The following is a 17,362-nucleotide window of genomic DNA, read 5'->3' as shown; positions in this document are numbered from 1 at the left end:
TCTGGGAAGCCAAGCGGGAGGTCGAGCATGGCTTGCGCTTGGACAGGCGATGGCCGCAAACAAAACAATGGCCGTTGTTGCAGGCTGCTGCTTCTGCGAGGCTATGTTGTCAGCAGTCCAACATAATCCATTGTTGTCCTGTACATCTCTACTGCCACGTCTGTGCTCTCCACCTTGACCCACCCACGCCGACCGCAGATGGTGAAGTATGGTCAAAGGTAACTCCTGCGGCCAGTGACATGGGGAGCCTGTTCATCTGGCAGTGGCTGTGCACGTACAGCCTGTAGGTGACACTGGCTTTGGGGAGGCCTACATTCATCAGTGGATTGATCATCGGTGATCATGTTGATTGAGTGACGAGTCAAAAGAAAGCAGGTTACACTATTTTGCTCTAGTCTGTCGTTCCGTGTGAGAGAAAGAGATCGCTAATGACAATAATTATTGCTGAGTAAACACTGTTACTGCCGCCTGCACCGCTTTAATTTCATCCTCTCCCACTGAATGGGTTATGGGCAGGGTCAGTGGACATCCTCGGAAGTTCCACCGATGTGTACCGCAACACTCGGTGATGACCCGGCTGCGCCTCCTGGTTAGAGCTTCCACCGATTTCCTCCAGATTACGGGAAGTGGTTGGACAGGTCGTGTTTGTCGTTTTTGTGGTTCCGAGTTTTCAATGCGTGCAGTATTGATTTGTGGACGCACAAAAAACACACCTGGCGCTCGCTCACGTGTGGGGTGTGCGGCGAATGTGTGTGCTCGTGTGCGTTCGTGCGTGTGTAAGTGTGTGTGTCCGTGGGGAGTGCTGGCACAGTGATTTGTGCGCTGCGCTACGAATCCAATAGCCTCAGTTGAATGCCCAGCTACGGTCAACATTCGTGGAGAGTGATAATCGGAACCGGTTATGGGCCTTCTCCTTTGTTGACTCTGCTTTCTTAAAATGAATACCTGGTGCTGTGTCTAACACATGAGCAGCGGGCAGACAAAGGTGGTCATGTGGTGGTGGTGTTTGCGGTGCTCGTACTGGTTACAGTGGTGTGCATGTTTCTCCACTCGTGTGCTTTCATGTTTTCCCACGTCCTCCGTCTCCATTTATTTCGTTCTTGGACCATCGCCTCCAAGTCTACCTCAGTCTCTTATACCACTTGTTCTAGGCCTACCTCTCAGTCTACAAACCCCATTGCTTGCTCTGTTCATCGCCTTTCTTTCATGTGTTGTGGTTTTGCTCCCTCAGAGGACGTGTTCCCCTGGCCATCTGAGCCAACTTTCTTTTTGTACGTGTCCGAGATGGCTACCGCTGCGCATTTCTTCATTTTTGATCCTAATCGGGGCTTGGGGTTCCCGATTTACATTTTTTATTTTAATGTTCTAAACCGGATTCTCCAGTGCAGTGAGTTGACGGTTTTGGCCCGGTCACAAAATGACGGAGCAAAATCCTCACATTAAATATTTTTTTGCCTTGTTGGTGTTATTTGAATTCCTGAAAAAAATGACTTTTTTGATACGACAGATGTGATGTGAGAAATTTTTGATATGTGGATTAGAAAATATACGCAGTTTACACTTGATTACAAATAGTAACATTTTCCTCTCCAACATTCTGGGATTGCTCATAAACCAAATCAATATGAGTATTTTCCAACATGACAATTTGATTTGATTGGCTATATTGGGTGGTGAAGAGTTATATCTTAAAAATTGGCATTATAGCTACACGGTCAAACCCAAAATAAAGTAATTGTGAATCATATCGATTTTTAAAAGGCTACGAATACAAATTTACATATTAACAGTTAAGAAAGTAAGGCGGACTTTGACAGGACGCATCTCCTCGGGGTTGATGGTGACCAGTGGCCTGGACTAACAGAGGAGTGGCAGCCGGAGGATGAGGGGTGGGGAGCACAACGGACAGCGTTGACGTTTCCTCGGGCTGGAGCTAAGGTGGGGGGAGGGATGTGCTGCTGAGAGGGACGTCCACCTTTGTAAAATCAGCGGCGTCGGCTCTCGTGTGCCGGTGCTGCACCGCAGGGCCGTGAGAGGACGCCGGACGACCGCTGGCTTTGGGATAATTTCTTACAGCAGGTGGGATTTGGTTGTGGCTTGGCGACGATAATTTGAGACCGCCGCTCTTTCCGAGGTTTTTTTTTATTGCGTTAAGGCTTCGACTCTTCTGTGTGAGGGTTTTGTTCTTTAAAATCTACTCGAGGTAGAGTTCGCGAATGTGGATACGATGTTTATATAGCGGGGGGATTGGAGGGCTGGGTTAAGTTCCCGTGAGAAAATGAAAACGTTTCTTGGTGTTAATTTCTCGAAATTAAGAGGAAGGTTTTGCTCCGTAGCCCACGTGGTGTGCATGAATAGGCTGTCCAAAGTGATGTCAGAAGTTGTTCGGTGACGTCATCTCCACCAGAGCTGTTCTCTCCGGCCGGGTGCGATGGCACGCGGCTCGTTGTCTTGAGTTCCAAATAAACATCGTCGCCTGGTCTCGTGATGAAAACCCCCGAGTCCCTGATCTCGTCAGGTTTGGGACTTAACCAGGCCTGTAATGGCGTTATAGATTCAATGACTCAGATTCTTTCGCACACTATAAACACATTGAAGTGTGCACGTGTGTGTTTTTAAGAAATTATTTACGTCGCACAATGTGTGAGCTGTATGTTACATTGAGGCTGATGCAAATAACAATTATCCGTTACTGCAAGCATGTTGTCTGCACTAATCGGCTAGAAGACGGGAAATATTTTTGACCCAGTAATAATACCGCTGTGTTTCTGACCTTCGGCATGCTCCATTGTTTCAGTCACTGCAATGGCCTCCTCCGGTTGATGTGACGGAGCCTTGTGTTCATGTGTGCTTGTCCTCCAGCGGGCATTCGTCTGCCATTTTAAAAGGCAACAATTGCCGTGTATAATGCCAATTTGGGGAATTTGCAGGTCAATTTACCCAGTAAATCCTCGCTTCAAAACTTTTTCAGGTAGCTCCTGCTAAGATGTCAAGTTTGGGGCAATGTGGCTATATGAATCCCAATTGAGTAATTAGAAATATTTGGCCAATACCAGTTAAATTGTTTGGGTGTTTTTTTAGCTATGGGTGGAAGTGGAGTGGGGGCAGAAACTAGAGAACCCGGAGGAAACCCATGCAGAACACGGAGAACATACAAAACTCCACGCAGAGAAGTGGCAGACCGCAATTAAACCCAGGCACTTCTTACTGGAAAGCACAGTTGTTAATACTGCGGCCACCCTCCCGCTACAGTCGGGATGGATCGGTCTGAGGTGCCCACAGACACGGAAGGATTTTAACGAGACCATGTGGTGTGAGATGAGGGGGGGGGGGGGCAGGATGGAACTGGAAGGGAAAGGCATGTAAACAACCCAGAATACATTGACTATTACCCCTTTCAAAGATCAATTACATATAAATTGGCTTTGTATTTGTAACGTTTGTGTTTTACTATTAGGAACTTTTTCAATCGGGTGAGCGCAAGTACAGAGTTGCAGCCAAAGGTGTGAGCTTGGGGATGTTGCGATGAAACCCAACTCGTGGTGTAGCGACTGGATGGATTGTTTCGTTGCTGGACAATGGGTGATGGGGACTGCTTGGGGGGGGGGGGGGCCTTCGTCCAGCAGTGGATTCATCGTTGGTGGTGGTGATCTGGGACTGTCCGGCGGTTTAGCGCCGTTCGCCGCTTGTTTGCAGAAGTTCACGGTTTGAATCTATTAGCTGCCCTGAATAATACCGCGGGTGTATTCGCCGTAAAAATGCGCACAGTCTGCTGGACGTCAAAAGGTCACGTGACGCGTTATGTCATTCGCGAGAGTAGGCCATTGTGTGCTGGGCATCACTGTCCAAATTTTCCAAATAACACAACAACAACAAAAAAATACCAGCAAATTACTCAATTGGAATATGCAACACAATTATTCCCCCCCCCCCCCATCTGTCGTGCGACACTTGCCAGGACCCTCTTGAAAAACAGTTGTAAGACTCTGCAAGGCTTTCTTGTTCTAATAACAATAAGCGGGGGGCAAGTGGTTGCGTTTCTGGCCAGTCTGACAGGGTTGAGGGCGGTGGGCAGGGCGGACAGTGGTTGTCTTGGCTGCTGTTCCTCTGGGCAGCCAGTTAATGATCGTTCTCGGGAGACGCACACGAACTGTGCCTGCACTTGCGCACCGATACCCGTGTGTGTGCACCTGTATTAAACATCTGCGTGCGTATTTGCCTGCCAACCTGCCTGGACATTGTATCCACCTTTTGTTTGTGTGTGTGCTTTTACAGGTATGAGCTGAAGTAGCATAGCCATCCATCAATGTGCCTAGAATGACCTTTGTTTAATTGTGTGTGGAACTGTTTCTGGATGTGTACCTGTACGTTTACCTGTCGGCTTCCATACTCGTGCATACCTGCACGTGTAACTTTGAATGTGCATATCTATTCCTCCATGCTTTACCTGTGTGTGCACCTATGTACCTGCACTGCCTTTGTGTGGAAGCACTTGTACCTGTCAGCTTGGGTACCTGTATCCGCTTGCGTACCTTTGTGTGTCTCGTGTATCCACGTGTACCTGCGTGCTTACCTGCAAGCATTTGTCTCTCTTGTAGACCCCCTGCCACCTTCAGTGCCCCCCTTCCCCCCCTGTCACACACGCACCGTCCACGCCATCACCTAACCCCCCTGGCAAAACCCCTCGTTAAGAGCTGCACTCGCTAATTACCCTAATAAGCACACCTATCTTTCGCCATGGTGACGACTCTCTAAACAAAAGCACCTTCCTCTCCCTGGGCACACACCTGGGCGGTTTCGCCAGGAGGGGTTGGGCACAGCGCCGCCGTTGAGCTCGTCTTTTCAAGCTGGGCTTCTCGCAATCCCGTGCACTGTTAGAATTATTCTTATTTGCAGAGTCCTTGAAATACGAAGCTGATTTAGGACAGGGTAGCGCACCCCCGGTGTGTTGGTTTTCTTGAAACCGCCATTAAATTTTCACCAAAGATCACATCTCGCCCGTTGACGGCATGCAATGTCTCGTGTTTATATTGCGTTGCATATTGGACAAGATGCAGCCCTGGAAATTGCTTGCTCACGCCGCCGATTTACAAAAGAGATCTTGATTTGGAACTGCGTTGTGAGAGAGCCCTGTCCAGACGACATCTGGCATTTCGGTGTTCACGATGGCGAGGCGTGTCTTGGAAGAGACCGGTTTGCACTGGAAAAATAAAAACGCAATATACAAGAAAGGTGAACGATGGCAGTAAAACCACCGACAATCCCACAATTGCAATACTGAGGCAGCCACTGAGGCAGCCACTGAGGCAGCCACTGAGGCAGCCACTGAGGCAGCCACTGAGGCAGCCACTGAGGCAGCCACTGAGGCAGCCACTGAGGCAGCCACTGAGGCAGCCACTGTTCAGGCTGGGGCTGCACTTGGCACCGTCACGTTCCCACGCAGCGTGGATGACAACCGCTCGGTGTGGCTTTGCGTGCTGTTCGCTTTTTGAGTTTTTGTCAGCGCGGTTTTTAAACATTTGAACGTTTTTAGGTTTTAAAGGAGTCAATCAAAAACCTCCCCGATTTATACACAAATTCTGGATAATTTAGTTTCGGTGTAAATTTATCGTCGGTCTATTCGTTGGCATAGTGAATCCCGAGCCCATGTTTGTGATGTATCTGCAGCCCTTCGGCGTTCCACTTGCTGGACGATGACCTAAAGCCCTCTCTGCTTCCCATCGGGCCCTGTGGGAAGTTTGATGCACGTGTGATACCAGTCGATTCCAGTGGACGGGTTCCGCAGGATTGGAAGGATGCCCTGGTGGTCCCCCTCTTTAAGAAGGGGTACCGCACCGACTGCAACAACTACAGGGGCATCTCACTCCTCAGTATGCCAGGAAAGGTCCTGGTAAGGTTGATTCAACATCGCCTTGCTAGGCACGCTGAGGAGAGGCTTGCGGAGCCCCAATGCGGTTTCAGGAAAGGGCGGTCCTGCACAGATGCCATATTTTCTTTCCGTCTGCTACAGCAGAGGTGTAGGGAATTCCAACAAGACCTACATCTCTGCTTTATTGACCTGGTCAAGGCCTATGATACCATCGGTAGGCCTGGGCTCTGGGTTGTTCTTCGTGCTTTCGAAGTCCCTTACCCTCTGCTCCGATCATTAAGGACCTTCATGATGGTGAGCGGGCCCGGGTAAAACTACGTGGCTGGGAGTCGGAGCCATTCCCTGTACACCTTGGGGTGGGACAGGGATGTCCTCTGGCTCCCACGTTATTTAGCATCTATTTTGACCACGTAGTTCGTGAAGCCTTCAATAGCTGTACCGTTAGGAATTTCCATCTGATATAGATACAATGGGAGGCTGATCGATGCGCGGGTGCGGTCAAGGGATTGCACCCTATTGCTCAACCACGCTATGTATGCCGATGATCTGGTAATTGCTGCTCACTCGGAGGCGATGGAGGCGTTGCTGCTGAACCTGGAGCTTGCCACTAAGAGGTGTGGGGCCTTACCATCAGCCCCACCAAAACTAAGCACCTGCCTGGGTATTTTGTACCATCGGACACTCCACCTCCAAAACTCCCAATGGTGATAGGGCAGTTGTGGAGAGAGTGGAGAGTTTCCCATACCTGGGCAGTGTGCTCATAACCGGCTCCGGTTTAACAGCAGAGGTCTCACTCCGAATCAGTTGAGCGGCATTATCTTTTCATCGGTTGCGTAACGCTGTGTGGAAGCTACCTGGTCTGTCGCTCTGCACGAAGCTTCAGGTCTTCTCGGCCACAGTCATTCCCTCCCTTCTCTATGCTTGCGAAACGTGGACCCCTCCTAATGGAACATCTTCGCCGGTTAGAAACATTTATACTGGCCTGCCTACGATCCATCCAGGGCTTAACAGGCTGGATTGTGTGAGGAGCTCACAAATCCTTGAAAGATCTAGACACAGTCCCATCGTTGAGCTCCTCTGGCAGGCAAGGCTGCGTTGGCTGGATCATGTTGCCCACATGCCCAGCCACCGCATGCCTAAACAGCTTTTGTTCGGCCGGATCGAGGGGGCTAAACGGGCTTGGCACGGGCTAGAGAAGAGATGGAGTGATGTGGTACAGGAGGATGTGGAGCTGAGTGAACTTGCTGATGACTGGTACCAGCGGTGTCAAGATCGGCCTCTGTGGAGGAGGCTCGTGAAGGATGCTACTGGGCAGTTGGAGGCAGTCGCCCTCCAACAACAACGAAGGGCGGAGAAGCGACGCTCACAACAACAAGCGGCAGTGCCGGGTGGCTAAAGCACAACAAGTTGGTACAGTAGGGGGCACAGGTGGTGCATCAGCCAGTGGTCTTGTCAGTCGACCTGTGGCATCTGGGTCTGCCCTGTGACCTGCCAGCGGGCGTTCGACACTTCACTTGGCCTCAAGGTGCACATAGCCTGGCTCAAGCGTCGTGGTGACGTCACAGCCACTTAGTGTCGAATGGCGGTTGTCCAGTGGGCGGTGACAACTCGCCACTGACGCTAGCTGTGACCGGGCGATTTGGTCAAAAGTGCAAAACTGAACTGTTTCCTGGTTATCCTTGACAGTATGAATGTGGTGTTAAAGCCACCACCACCAGACACAGCCAATTCGTAAGGTTTGTCACGTAAACAAAACCAGTCAATTAGTTACTACTTCAGCAACACACCTGTGTTTTGGAGAATAAACCCTCAATTGACACTTTTTTTTTACGTGACACACCTTGTGAATTGGCTGTGTCGGGTGGTGGGGGTTTAACGACACACCTACGCTTTCTAACCCGAAAAACCTTTATTGATAAAATTGGTCGCGAAAGCCTACCTGTTAAACTATCCTTTACAGGTTGTCGATCGTTAAATAAATCTCCTTGTCTACCTTGTCCCCCCCCCGCCCACCTTTTTTCTCCCCGCCCACAGGAGGAAGTGAACTTGGCGAGCATTTGAGGAGAGTGTGACACCCCTGACGACTTGTGGAGAGAACCGTGGCGACGATGAGCGAGTTGGACCAACTCCGCCAGGAGGCAGAACAGCTCAAGAATCAAATCAAGGTGCATGCGCGTACACACACGTGGTGTTGTGGTTATCTTGTAATAATAAATAGTAGTTTTCTATTGTCATTCTTAGAGCGAAACGGACGGCCACTCTTTGTGCGCCATTCCGACCTTCGTAGGTGCTCGCCAAAAGCACTTGCGCCAGCAGACTGGAGACGACACGGGGGAATCTTTTTTTTTCCAGTGCAAGTTCTACCGCCACTGGCACTATGACGCGTGTGTGGCGACGTGACCGAGCGGTAGGGCCATTTGCAGTTCGTTGCAGAGGTTTGCGGTTCGAGCCCAGCGGCTGGCTGGCTTACCCTGGTTAATGCCGCGAGTGAATTTAACCACGAAACGGCACGGCGCTAGCGCGACCAGCGGACGTTGAAGATCCCGTGACGTTATTCAAACAACAAGAATGGGCCCACGTGCGCCGGCGTGACGGTACAAAAAAGGGTGACTAATGGGTGGTAAAATCTGTTAGACTTGTTCCGCACCTACAATTTAGTACGGTTGGCTACGTACGGTGCGAAAGAAGTTCTACATATTTGAAACGAGCACCTGCATGACAGCCTTGCACATTGAGAATAGCGTGAATACCAAATAGTGGTACCCCAGAGATCGAACTTAATTCGTTCCAGAAGGCCATTCGAACACCGATTTGTTCGAACACCAATTCATTTTCCCCATAAGAATTAATGTAAATGACATTGATTTGTTCCAGACACAAGAAATCTCTCATTATAAAGCATTTTACACGAAGTTTTACAGTAATTACACGCATAAAATCATACAATAAAACAAGAAACACAATAAATAAATGGAATAAATATATATGTAATAAATTAAATAAATGAACATTCAACTTCACTTTACCTGTAGTAAGGAGAGTTTGATGGCTTTAGTGGAAGGTGGTGAGGAGTAGGTGGTGGTGGAGTTATTGTTTGGAAGGGGAGTCCCCTTCCATAATAACGTCGGGTAAACTGCCCTTCTGGGGTTCTTTCTCTTTTGTGCCTCTTTTCTGCCTCTTTTCTGCCACTAACTGAGTCACTTCAGCTCTTTCTGACTAAACTTAACTTAAGAGGTTTGTTTCTGCCTCCGTTTTAGGATGTTTCGAAAATGACACATTGCATTATCATCAAAAAGATTGCTCACTCGGTTGGCTTCTGCCTTATCTGGGTGATATTTTTAACTGAGCCTCTCGTACGGTAAAACCTTTGTCTGGGCAAGCGTCATGCACGCTGGCCATACGCGTCTCAGCCGTACAGGTTCTTTTAAGTTGCGATTGCCTGTTCGACCTCCGAATTTCTTTCCGTTTCCGGGGCGAAAAATGTTCGGAAATATCGTTCAACCACCGATTTGTTCGAGTTCTGGTGCGTTCGATCTGAGGTTCTACTGTATACTAAATTATTATTATAGTCCCTTCATCCGTGTTGTTCGATGGCCCCTTCTCGTTGCCAGCGATTGCTTGCGTTTGCACCGCTGGGCCCCATGTGGCCTATTAGCACGTACCCACTGAGCCACGCCGGGCCCCCCCCCCCCCCCCTGTATTGCTCCTACTTCCCCCCACTCCGCCGCCTCACCCTCTTCCCCCTCCTTGTGTACAAGTCCTAAGAGCCACTCACCCCCACCCCCCAACAGTGGCGTCTCGGCACATTGTGATTCGTTCCGTTCCGCGTTGGGTTTTTGTTCCATTGACAAAATTTAGTACCCGAATTTTTTTTCGTCAACTCGTTGCTTTCATTTCATTTTGGGTGGCTGATGACCAAGCGACATGACAGTGCCTGCTGCCCACCCACCGCAGACCGACGTGCGATCGACAGTGACCAGGCTGGACTTACGGATTCTGAATGAACACGCAGCAGACGGAGATGGGTTTGGTGGCCGTGACTGAGACACTCCGGTGGACAGAAGACCCAGTCTAGTAATTGGCTACATGTGAACAACAGTTCCTCGAGTTCACCCATTGGCTGACCTGCTAGGGGAAAACTTTCGGCTCAACCCTGCTTGGCTTCTCGGGCCCAGTAAGGTGGGGCGCATGAGCATGGCAACGACAAGGCAGTGACATGGTGAAAGAGCGATGATTAAGTGCATTGAGTGTCTTCATCTTTGTCGCCTGCCTACTTTCTGCCCCCCTCTCATCACCCGATCCTCTCAACTCCCCACCCCGTCTCTTGTCCTGCAGGATGCGAGGAAGGCGTGTGGAGACACGACCCTCACCCAGGTATCAAACTCGCACCACATGGGGGCTGTGATTTATTGTGTTGGAGGTGAAAGTTGTGGTGGAAACGATGGGTAGTGAAGATGATGTGATCATGCTCATTTTGGTGGTGGTGGTAGGTAATAACTGTTGGTGGTGTTGGAAGTGATTGTTTCAGATAGAACTGATGTTGTGGAGGAGGGTCATGTCTCTAGTGGAAGTGGAGATTATGTAATAACAGGTGGTGGTTGCGGTAAAAACTGGTGGTAGGAGTGGTGATGTGGTGGTGATGTGGTGGTGATGGTAATAACTGGGCTGATGAATGTGATGGAGGTGCTGATTGTTGTGATAGTTGTAATGATGTAGGTGATGTGGGGAGTGGTAATGTAGCGGTGCGCGTGTTGCGCAATGAACCCGGCGACCTGAGTTCAATTCCCGTTCATGGCCAACGCCAGTAACGATTCTTTAAACCGGTCCTGGGCCGCCCTTAGGTCGACTCAACCTCAAATGAGTGCTGCGATGTGGAAATATTGCCATTACGGAGACGCAGGTGGTTGGGCGCGTGGTGCTGTGCCACCCTCCCGCTCGTGTGCTCTGTCGGCCTTCATTGGTGCTCGCGAACAGCACTTGCCCCAACAGTGTTAAGGCTACACGGGGGAGGGGTTTGTCTTTGTGTTTTAGTGTGGCCGGTGCATGCGATAGGCGTTGGTGCCAGGCAATTCACACGATCCCTATCCCAGAATTGCACTGTGCTTAATGAAATCGTTCACCATTCCAAACGGCATAATTTGAATCTGCTTCGTGTCCAACTATTTTATTCGGTCGGCAAGAGCCAGGGCTTGCCATCTAGTGGTGATCCTTGGAATCACCGCTACAATTCCCGTTCTCTTTTATGGAGACTCTGATACCGCTATCGTAAAAAATGGGATTCTACGCACGGTTCCTAGGCTGTTGGGGAAATCGCCTTTTATTTCACTGGTTGAAACCAGCATCTCCATTCAAGTGAATGGAATTATTTTTGACAGCCCAATTAAAGATCATCTCTTAGAACTCCCCTTTGATTTGAATAGAGATGCCGGTATTGCCATTGACATTGGTTGGTACTGGATGACCATGCTCGACTATTGTAATGTTTGAATCCCATGCGGGTGATTGGAGACTGACATGGAAATTGCCCATAAGAAGGGGATGCCACGGTGGCGAAATGTTAACTCCCTGGCCTGGTATGCAGGAGATCGGTGGTTCGATCCCAACCCTGGCACCTGTATATTTGGTCGCGTGGATTTTTTTCCGGGTCCTCCGTTTTTTCCCTTCCATATTTTAGAAACGTACGTTTTGGAGAATTTGGCTCCTATAAATTTGCACATTTAAGCCACTTCGTTGAGTTGGCTCGCTTTTTGAAAATCTGGGCCTTAGCTGGTGAAATAAATTTAAAAAAGTTCAGTTTTAGTTGAAGTATTGTGATTCTTGACTTAAAGCTTTCATGACTGCAGGAATCACAATTATTCTTGAGTCTTTCGGTTAAGTCCCATAGGTTCAAAGAAAATAACAAAAATAGCAAAAAAACTACAACGTTTCGATCGCAACACAAGCAATCGTCATCAGGAGAAAAATGCTCTTTTGATGACGATTGCTTGTGTTGCGATCGAAACGTAGTTTTTTTGTAATTGTTTTAATTTTCTTTGAACCTATCTACGTGACTTTACTGAAAGACTCAATAATAATTGTGATTCCTGCAGAAGTTATCGGCAGTGGAATTGTGAGTTTGGAATGGGTTTCTTGCTTGAATCCCCTAACCAAATGGTTACTGGCTGTGGTGTCGGTGGTGGCATAGTCTGAGAAGGTGCTGTGGAACAAGTATAGGGAAACTTCTCTTACCGAGGGCCGAGGAGGACTTGCAAATAACTTGGGCGGGCAACTTCTCACTTGCTCACACTCAAACGAAGCATTGTTGTTGCCGGGTAAAAAGGAGTAGTCCCCCTCCCTAAGTACTGGGTTAGTGCGGCTAAGATGTTTGCAGTTATGGGTAAACACTGTTTGCAGCCCGTTTCAAAGTAATTCTAGATTTGAAGCTTTCGTGACTGCAAGGATTCATACTCTTAGGTTTTTTCGGTAAAGTCACGTAGGTAAAAATATAAATTAATGAAAGTAAAATAAAAATCACGACCTTTCGGATGCAACACAAGCTTCCGTCTTCAGGTGGAACCGTCACAGCACGATTGCTGTATCAAGTAAGAGCTCTTGATACAGCAATCGTGCTGTGTTGGTTTTCCATGCGGAGGTGGAGGCCACAGTTGGGGTGGGTTTAGACGGTCGACCATTTTCACAAGGTTGGCTCAGGGTTTGGCAGTGGTTGTCACATTTTAGAGAGCCCGACTGCATTTGTTCACGAGGGAGATTTGTCACACAGCAAAGCAGCCTTGCCTGTCGCCTGCATCACTCTTGCAAATGTCCTATCACTTTTGAGTTCTCGGCTGGTTAAATAAAATAAACGTGAGCCTCTGCCTGACTGGCTGTTGGATCCTTACCGCTCCCCCCAGATCACGGCCAACATGGATCCCGTGGGTCGAATCCAAATGCGGACACGACGCACGCTGCGTGGACACCTGGCCAAGATCTATGCCATGCACTGGGGCTCCGACTCGAGGTGCCACCGCCGCTCCCCCGTGTGTGCGTGTCTGCGCGCGTGTGCCATGACGGCCTTCATAGGTGCTCGCTTTAACAGCACTTGGCCTCGACGGTCTGTGAAAGGCTGCGTTGGGGGTGTCTGTCTTTGCATGTGGGCACCTTGCTCTGCCCCTGTGTGCTGTGGCCAGGGTTTCGTGTCTTCTCACTGCCTCTCTGCTCCCTTTTATCTACTTGTTTCTGTCCTGGGTTATCATCTCCACGTCCACTGCACAGTTCTTTACCATTGTTCACAGCTTTAAAACCACCGCTTTGTAGGGCCTGTCTTTTGGTCTCCAACCTGATGCTTCCCTAGTCGTTCAACGTTCCTTCCGTTATGGATTTACCACCTCGTAACATTTCCCCCCCTCGCCATCTAGTTGACTTTCTTCCAGCTTGCCTGAGACGGGTACACCTAAACGTAAGCGACTTGTCCTCCGTCTCTCGCCGTCCGAGTCCACTTTCTCCCAACTTATCGTGAGATGGCCACTTGCCACTCTTGCCTTCTTCGTCATCCCTTCATTTGTGACCCGATCTAAATTTAAAAACTAATTTCTTTGGAACTCCTTTTTTGTGTTTTTGGTTTGTTGTCCTTCCCCCGCACCTCCAATTAGCACTGTTGGCTACGTACTGTGTGAAGAATTCTACATACGTACCATCCAGTCTTGTGTTCCTCGGATCCATCTCGCGCATCTTCTGCTCCTCCCCTGGGTTTTAAGAGTCGCAACATTTAAATCCGTATGTCAATCCTGGTCTTGTTTTTGTCTTGTACAGCTAACTCTTGGTTATCGGTGGGGAACATGATGTGACTTGTGGATTAATCACGCTCGCAAAAAATGTTAATTATTTAATTTGTGCGCTGGTTTAATTGTTGGCTGCTCCTCGCCCGTCAGTGGCTCGACACCCACGTTACCGCATATGCCGTTGGCGGAAAGTGATTTGATTTACTTGTAGAAGCGATTTTTTTAAAACGGAAGATTTCTTCACTCCTATTCTAATTGGGTAAACGATCATTTTAGCATAATTTGTATATTTTGCATAATCCGTTTGACTTATTTCATCGGGACCACCCCCTGTCCCCATTATTCCCGGTAATCGAGCGTTCCCAGTCAACTTTTATTTTCTGCCAGGCCTGCTTGATCTTGTGTAGGGTACGAGTTATTTACGTTCTTGGGAGCCCCAAGTGTTTTCACATTCGTTTTTTCCCGGGTCGTGCCACGCGGTGTTCTGCGGCGCATGACGTCCGACGTTTCATCTCGCTCCCTGTGCCCGGGAACTTGCTGAGCTCGTGGAATGAAACGTCGGACTTCGTGACGCAACACTGCGCGTGCCAACCAACGCAAATTTTTGTTAAAACGTAAACCGGGAGAGGCGTGCGGCACAACCGCGAAAAACTTTGCAGTATCGTCTTGAGCGTTGTGAGCAGAGTGACCAGCGGGCGAGTGGCAGCCTGAAATTGATGAAGCGTGGAGTGAGCGAAACCCAATTTTAATAACTTGTGTGGTTGTTTTTCTACCTTCAAGCATGTTGCGCGTGTGCGTGAGTGTCGCATGGCACAGGCATTCCACATTTCCTGTCCTGAAGTTGTTTTTTTTTCTCCGAGCGATGAGAGAGAGCAGGCGTGGTTTTTTTGTTTAGTTGGCGTTGCTGCGCTGCGTGGTTCTTTGTGAATCTCCTCTTGGCAGTGTCTTACCCCCCCACCCTCACATGGCATGGAGCTTCAGCTGCTGAGAGAGCGAGATCTTGAGTTGCCTTTACTCTTGCTTCAAGCTGCTCCGTTACACCAAGCTAACTCCACGCACTCACTCCGTCATCATAACAGCAGTGGTCGAGTCAACATTTTCTGTTTCAGGTTGAAATGAGCCTCCTCCGAACCATTGTGTGAATGTCGCGAAGGCGCAGTGGGTGGTGTTGCCGAGTATAACTGCGTGCAACGTGTGCGCGCATTTGAAATGTTTCCCCCCCTGTTTCCAGAAACCTTGTGAGTGCCTCCCAAGATGGCAAGCTAATTATATGGGACTCGCACACTACCAACAAGGTAGAGTGTTTTGCCCGAGATTTGCTTTTATGGTTTCATTTATATCTTTATAAATGAAATCTTTTTCCAAAGTCGAAGGCACGGTCCATCATCGTCGAAGGTCGAAGGTCAAAGCTCACCGTGGTCGTCCTGCACATTTTTCGTTCGTCGAGGCGAAATCGCGTTCATTTGTTAACCGGACAAGCGGCTGCCCGGTACGTCTTTAGCGTTTCCCCGGCAGTCTCGCCCAGCGACAGCGGTTCTCAACGCGGCGATAGAATCCACGTGAGTGCCTCACCCATCGTGCGTACGCTGTCCGTGGCAGTGCTCATTGTGCGTGTCCGCGTCCTTCTTTTGTTGGTCTTTGCCCTTTCGCTCTGCGCACATCTCCTTGATGCGCTCCTGACCCCAGGATGGGAGATCGTGTTGGATGCCGCCCATTCCTCGGTCCATTTTTTGTTTGTCCGTCTCCGTCGCTCCTTTGTGTCATTTGCTCTCCCTCTCTCGTTTGGGAGTCGTGGTCTGTTCCCATTTTCAGCGTGGCGCTGGCGTGCCACGAACCGCCGTGCTTTGTGCTAATCGCTCGCTTTTCATTTTTTTTGTTATGTTTAATCTCAGGTTTGTTTGTTTTTTAAGATCACCCTCCTCTCCTGGCCATGCACCATTTATTCTTGATGTTTTTTTTTTTTATCTCAGTTTTGTGCCAAAGGATTAAGTTGCAATGGTTTTGCGTTGCATGAGGTCTTGGCTGTTTTTTGTTTGTTTCATTTTTGTCTAAACCATCTTTGGTGTTTTTTGTTTTTGTGTGTGTCTGTGTGCGCGTGCATTTTCATCGCTGCATGCAAACGCACCTTGCTTTGCGGACGACACACGATACGCAACATGAAATGCATCGCGCCCAACACAACGCGTACATAACACTCTTTATATATGACCACACACATTCATCATGCAAACCATATCCACGATTTGCATTCTTTCTCTACGCATAATTCATCATAACACTTAAACACAACGATTGTACCACATGCCCATAACTACACGCACACAATACCCATAACCACATGCTCCGTACCACACACTCGTAACCATATGCACACGTGCCCCTAACACTCGCACGCACCACTCATCACTCGCATCACTCTCATCCCGCACACGCGCAACACTCGTAACACACGTGCATACACATGGTGACACATGCATGTGCACGCTACACATGTAGACTGTTAGTGAGCGCCTCCCAGGACGGCAAACTCATCATATGGGACAGTTACACGACCAACAAGGTACGCTCTCCTGCCCGCGCGCCCCGCCTTCCCGCTCGCGTCCTCGGCGGCTCATTGCGCGTGCAAAATTAAAACTGTTGATTTTAAACTTTTGAAATGTCGAATGGAACTCTTCAATGATACCATTTGATTGAAGTCGTTGTATAAAATTGTTAACCAGTGGGTATGTATTCCGTTGCATCCATGTGTATCCACACTCGTGTGCATGGAACTGTGTGTGTGCCCGTGAGTGCGTAATCTGTTTGCATCCGTATGTGTTTCACCGTGTGTGTGTATATATAGGGGAGCGGTAGTGTAGTGGTTAGCGCACTGTGCTACAAACCTGACAACCCGGGTTCGATTTCCACTCACGGGCAACACCAGTGGCTATTATTTGAACCAGTCCTGAGCTTCCCCTAGGTCGAGTCAGCCTCAAATGAGTACCTGGTACAGTGTGTAAATATCACCTAGGGAGACAAAGGTGGCCGGGCATGGTGCTGGTCACCCACCCCCTCGTGTTTCGTGCCGGCCTTCAAAGGTGGTTGCTAACAGCACTTGTCCCAACAGCCTGTTAAGGCTATACGGGGGATCTTTGTCTAGAGTTTTTTTCCACAACCCTTCTGTGTATATCTGTCTGTAACCCTTGTCGATGTAACCCGCCTGTGTGTATACCCCTTTTGTAACCCGTAATGTGTGTACTTTTCTAAACCGTGTGTATATATCCCTGTAGTGTAGCGGTTAGCGCGGTAGTGTCACGGTTCGCGGAATGTGCTATGAACCTGGCGACCCGAGTTCGATTCCCGCTCACGGCCAACACCAGTGACGATTAAATTAACCGGTCCTGGGCCTCTCCTAGGTCGATTCGGCCTCAAATGAGTACCTGGTGCGATGTTTAAACATCGCCGCTGAGACAAAAGGCAGCCGGGAATGGTGTTGGCCACCCACCCCACAACGTGTGTTGTTCTGGCCTCCATAGGTGCTCGCTAACAGCACTTGTCCCAACAGTCTGTTAAGGCTATACGGGGGATATTTTTGTCTTGTATACCCCTGTTTAACTCTTATGCGTGTGTGCCTCTGTTGTAACATGTGTGTGTGTATTCCCCTGTTTAAGCCTTGTGCGTGTTGTACCCCTGTTGTAACCTGTGTGTGTGTGTACTTCTGTTTAAGCCTTGTGCGTGTGTACCCCTGTTGTAACCT

The 17,362-nt window shown here is 49.1% G+C and overlaps 1 protein-coding gene across 5 annotated transcripts in view; it reads left to right on the top strand.

Annotated features, from left to right (window-relative positions):
• LOC133352413 (guanine nucleotide-binding protein G(I)/G(S)/G(T) subunit beta-1-like) overlaps window positions 1-17,362 on the top strand; it is a 60,022-nt gene that overhangs the window by 29,637 nt on the left and 13,023 nt on the right. For 4 of the 5 annotated variants that reach the window (XM_061568035.1, XM_061568038.1, XM_061568039.1 and 1 more), the window contains exons 2-5: window positions 7,904-8,034; window positions 10,205-10,243; window positions 12,760-12,866; window positions 16,123-16,186. In XM_061568035.1, coding sequence (XP_061424019.1) covers window positions 7,978-8,034; window positions 10,205-10,243; window positions 12,760-12,866; window positions 16,123-16,186 — 267 coding nt within the window. In that variant the 5' untranslated portion in view covers window positions 7,904-7,977. Of the gene's footprint in view, window positions 1-7,903; window positions 8,035-10,204; window positions 10,244-12,759; window positions 12,867-14,857; window positions 14,922-16,122; window positions 16,187-17,362 lie in introns of all 5 variants that reach the window. The other variant, XM_061568037.1, reaches the window with a different exon arrangement.

The sequence above is a fragment of the Lethenteron reissneri genome, chromosome 40 (assembly GCF_015708825.2).
Source record: "Lethenteron reissneri isolate LAM-NWPU_2019-01 chromosome 40, ASM1570882v1, whole genome shotgun sequence".
Classification (NCBI taxonomy): Eukaryota; Metazoa; Chordata; class Hyperoartia; order Petromyzontiformes; family Petromyzontidae; genus Lethenteron; species Lethenteron reissneri.
The sequence above is the reverse complement of the archived record's forward strand: the minus strand, read 5'-3'. Positions and strand labels throughout refer to the sequence as shown.